This window comes from Myotis davidii, unplaced genomic scaffold, assembly GCF_000327345.1.
Source record: "Myotis davidii unplaced genomic scaffold, ASM32734v1 scaffold1377, whole genome shotgun sequence".
Lineage (NCBI taxonomy): Eukaryota > Metazoa > Chordata > Mammalia > Chiroptera > Vespertilionidae > Myotis > Myotis davidii.
In genome coordinates, this window is record NW_006288854.1 from 213,665 (window position 1) to 217,978 (window position 4,314).

Below are 4,314 nucleotides of genomic sequence, written 5' to 3' on the forward strand. Positions count from 1 at the left end.
CTAGCCCGTGGCGCCGCCGGGGAGTCCGCTTCCTGCCCCGCCTCCGCCCCCTGGCTCCTTAAAGGCGCAGGCCTGCAGCCTGGCTCCCGCGGCTGCCAACTCCGGGACGGCTGCCGCAGGTGCCCCTTTAATCTGGGAGAGAACTTTCATTTTGCCGAATGGAGTGTCTGAGTCCCGACCAGCTCCTTACTCTACCGCATTTCGAATACGCGTTGACTTACTCCTGCTAGAGCAAAGCCTGGGACGCGGAGGGGGCTCGGTGGGACCTCCCCAACTTGGTAAATAGAGTCACTGAGAGACCCACCCACGTACCCAGCAGTGTCGCCAGGCCCCTACAGGGACCCACTAACTCGTCCGCCAGTCTGTGCCCGACTTCTCTCACCGAGTCAGTGTCCTCTTGGTGTGAGGGAAGGTGAGTCTGCCAGGAGGGGGCAGCCAGGCCGGCAGGGAGAGACCTGGACTGGGAGTACTCAGGCCGCATTCTGGTTCTAGTTTGATCACCCGCCTGCCTGATGGTGTCAGACAGGTATCGGTGCCTCTCTAGGGATAACTGCAGTCTGAGTTCGGAGACTCGGGAGGAAGGGGGGAAGTGAGAGCCCCAGAAAGCAACCGAGGCCCAGTTCCTGGGGACTGTGCAAAGACAGAACCATCACCACCCAGGTAGGCGTCTCTACCATTGCCAGGTGGGGACAAAGGTAAGAGTTCCCAACCCTCTTCCAGCCACACCTCCAGAACATAGCCTGACGGAACCAGCTCAAGGCACTTGAGTATTTGCTCTCCAGGAACCTCCCCGATTGCCCTCCTCCTACACTCTCTTCCTACAGTGAGGGTCCCAAGCCCCAACTCTGCCCCTTTAGTCCACATCAGTTGTGAATTATTTTTTCACCTCTGGACCCCCATCCCTAGCTTTCTCATTGCAGACCTGAGCACAGAGGCAGACAGACAAGGCCTGGGTGAAAGGGGATATGTAAAGACCAATATAAATAATGAAGTCCTGGACCTGACTCTTACTTGGGGCTACAAGAGCAACAGGATCCCTGAGAACTATTAATATGCACACACTGGGCTCACATACTTTCTAGGCAACGGCTCCTTTATATTTCACAACCCTGAGGGAAGGAAGGATTATTAGCCCCATTTTAATGAGGAAAAAGATTGAGAGCAGTCAAGCAACGGCTTCCTTTCACATAGTGAGTAGGTGAGCTGATGTTGAAACCCAGGTTTCATTTCTCTAATCTGAAGGAATCCAAAAACTGCCCCAGCTGGTTTGGCTCAGTGGATAGAGCATTGGCCTGTGGACAGAAGGGTCCCAGGTTCGATTCTAGTCAAGGGCACATGCCCGGGTTGCCAGCTCAATCCCCAGTAGGGGGCGTGCAGGAGGCAGCTGATTAATGGTTCTCATGAATGTTTCTCTCTCTCTCTACCTCTACCTTCCTCTCTGAAATCTATATATATGGATCCTATATAATAAAAGGCTAATATGCAAATCAACTGAATGGCAGAACAACCAGTTGCTATGATGCACAATGACCACCAGGGGGCAGACGTTCATCGAAGGAGCTGCCTTCTGGTGGTCAGTGGGCTCCTGCAGGGGGAGCGCTGCTCAGCCAGAAGCCCTGAGCTGGGCTAAAGTCTGGGGAGCCCCGTGGCAGTGGCAGGAGCCTCTCTTGCTGCTTCCACAGCAGTCAGACATCCCCCAAGGGCTCCCGGACTGCAAGAAGGCACAGGCCAGGCTGAGGGACACCCCCCCCCATGCACAAATTTCATGCACCAGGCTTGCACATATATATATATATATGCAGGAATCCCAAAACTATGGAATCTCTCCACTGTGCACCCACAAACTCACAACCAAAATAATTCATCAGACACAAATATGTCTGTCTGTTTATTAGAACTGGCTGTCAGAGGAACCCCAAGCCCCACATGAGGAACTGGTTGACAGAGGGATGGATAATGCATGGAGGCAAGCTTAGGGCTTCATTGTGGACCTGTGCTGAGTCAAAACTGATCCTTGTGCCTCAAAGCTGGGGACAGACAGAGGGGACCTCTGGGAAGAGCTGGACTCAGTCAAGGAGCCAGAGTTGCAGCATCAGAGCCAGGCTGAGCAGGAGAGGCCCAATCCCATGGAGCATGGCCCTAGAAGTCATGGCCAAGGCATAGAACCTCGCCACCTCTTCATTGGGGTTGCCCTGGGCTGGCTCAAACCACATCTGGATGCAGCGGCCACTCCCTCGGCTGTACTGGCTGACCTGGTAGGAGTGACTCCAGAGGCCCTCACACAGGGCCACAGGAGTGGGGAAGTAGGACTCGAATGGGCGACAGACGGCCTCAACTGGACACTTGTTAGATCCTGCAGGGGGAGAGAGGATAGAGTAGACATAGACATCCAGCCCTGCTTACCTGAGAGATGTTCAGGCAATCCGAATCCTCACACCGCCTTTGCCCAAACCCCGCCTCCATCTCCCCACCCACCCAGCCCTCACCTGAGGTCCAGTTCCAGCCCTTGTGCCAGTTATTCTTGCAGGTGTAGGAGGTGCGGCAGTCTTCCCACCAGCTCTCACAGTCCTCTTTGCACAGGGGCACGTTCCGGAAACGCTCTCTGCGCCAGCTGTCGTTCACCTGGGTGGGAGGTAAAATGAGAAGGTTCCTCAGCCCAGGCCTGTTGGCAGCCACAGCTTTGACTGAGCTGGAGGGCAGCCTACTGGGGCGGGGTGGGGTGGGGTGAGGATTCCCCTATACCTGCTGGATCCAGGGCCCCAGGTTGGGGGAGCACTCATACAGGCAGGTGTCCTGGATGAAGTGGCGCTTGCAGGCGGGCTCCATCTTGCCACAGTGGTCCCAGTTGAAGTTATTCAGGGGGGAGGTGTCCTGTGCAGCTCCTGGCTGGTGCTGACAGAGCAGCAGGCATTCTTCCTCCAGGGAGTGCACTGGGGGGAGGACACAGCACTAAGTGCCCCTGCCGCCAAGTTCTGCCACCTCCAGCCTCTCCCCACTTGGTTCTTGCTCTCCAGCCCCAGGCAGGTTGTTCTAGAAACGCTCACTGTGAGGACCTCTCTGTTCTTGGCCTTCAGGAACTCTTATCTTGGAGGACACTCAATTGCAACAGTGTGATTAGGGGGTTGTGGGAGCCTGGGAGAAACCCTGTCTTGGGAGGACAAAAAAACTTTCATTTATACAGGCCTTAACACTTTTAAAAGTTCTTAAGTTTATTCATTAAAAATGTATTACTGAGTAGCTATTCTATGCCAGCTACTGTTGTAGACGGAGTACAGCAGACAAGAAAACAGACAGAAATATGTGTTCATGGATCTTATATTCTGGTCAGGGGAGACTGACAGGAAGTCACTAAAAGAGAAAAAATGTGATATGAAAGGATATGATCAATTATATAGGGACGTTTACAGCAGGGAATGAGCATGTGGAGAACGAGGTGATTGTTAAATTTAAAATACTAGTAAGGTGGTTTGAAAAGCCTCACTGCAAGGTGACCTTTCAGTAAAGGAGGAAAGACAGTGAGCAATGCAATTATATATATATATATTGTTGTTGTTAATGCTTACCTGAGGATATATTTTCTATTGATTTTTAGAGAGAGTGGAAGGGAGGGGGAGAGACAGAGAATGAGAAACATTGATGTGAGAGAGACACATGGATTGGTTGCCTTCCACATGGGCCCAGACTCAGGATGGAGCCTGCAACCGAGATACGTGCCCTTGATCAGAATTGAACCCGGGACCCTTCAGTTCACAGGAATAAAATATATTTTTGAATAACCATATTCTTGGCAAGAAATAAGATCTGTGTCCCCACTGTGGTTAGGCCAGTACCAGACATAATGGGCCCACAGAAACATTTGCTAAAAGGAGCAAATGAAAGACATTTATGATTTCCTAATCTAAACTGAACTTCATCTTAGAAATAGACACATCATAGTTTAGCATGTTTTTAATATAAACCCGATTTTCCAGGACAAGAAAACCATGAAATGGAAGGCTGTACTATATGTTTTGCATTATTGGAGCTAATTACCATTTTTAGAAAAAGGCCTCCGCTGGTGTGGCTCAGTTGGTTGAGCATTTTCCCAGGCACCAAAAGGTCACCAGTTGGATTCCCAGTCAGGGCACATATCTGGGTTGCTGTGGGCTGTGCAGGAGGGATGTGCACATAGGGTTGTGCAGGAGGCAGCAATCAATGTTTTCTCATTCTCTCTCTCTCTCTCTCTCTCTCTCTCTCTCTCTCCCTTTCCCTTCCTTTCTCTCTAAAATCAATAAAAACATATAGGAAAAAGACATCAATAACAACATATCATAG

At 51.3% G+C, this 4,314-nt stretch overlaps 1 protein-coding gene and 1 long non-coding RNA gene across 3 annotated transcripts in view; one reads left to right on the top strand and one right to left on the bottom strand.

The window, feature by feature from the left end:
* Nucleotides 1-53: 53 nt before the first annotated feature.
* LOC107182691 lies at nucleotides 54-639 on the top strand. The gene is made up of 2 exons (XR_001513405.1): nucleotides 54-412; nucleotides 523-639. It is a non-coding gene; the product is annotated as an uncharacterized LOC107182691 (long non-coding RNA).
* Nucleotides 640-1,857: 1,218 nt separating this feature from the next.
* LOC102755919 (folate receptor beta) overlaps nucleotides 1,858-4,314 on the bottom strand; it is a 5,250-nt gene continuing 2,793 nt past the window's right edge. For both annotated transcript variants that reach the window (XM_015562178.1, XM_006779361.2), the window contains exons 2-4: nucleotides 2,743-2,930; nucleotides 2,487-2,622; nucleotides 1,858-2,353 (exon numbers count right to left, since the gene is read on the bottom strand). In XM_015562178.1, the coding sequence (XP_015417664.1) occupies nucleotides 2,067-2,353; nucleotides 2,487-2,622; nucleotides 2,743-2,826 (507 nt within the window). In that variant the 5' untranslated portion in view covers nucleotides 2,827-2,930 and the 3' untranslated portion in view covers nucleotides 1,858-2,066. The remainder of the gene's footprint in view (nucleotides 2,354-2,486; nucleotides 2,623-2,742; nucleotides 2,931-4,314) is intronic.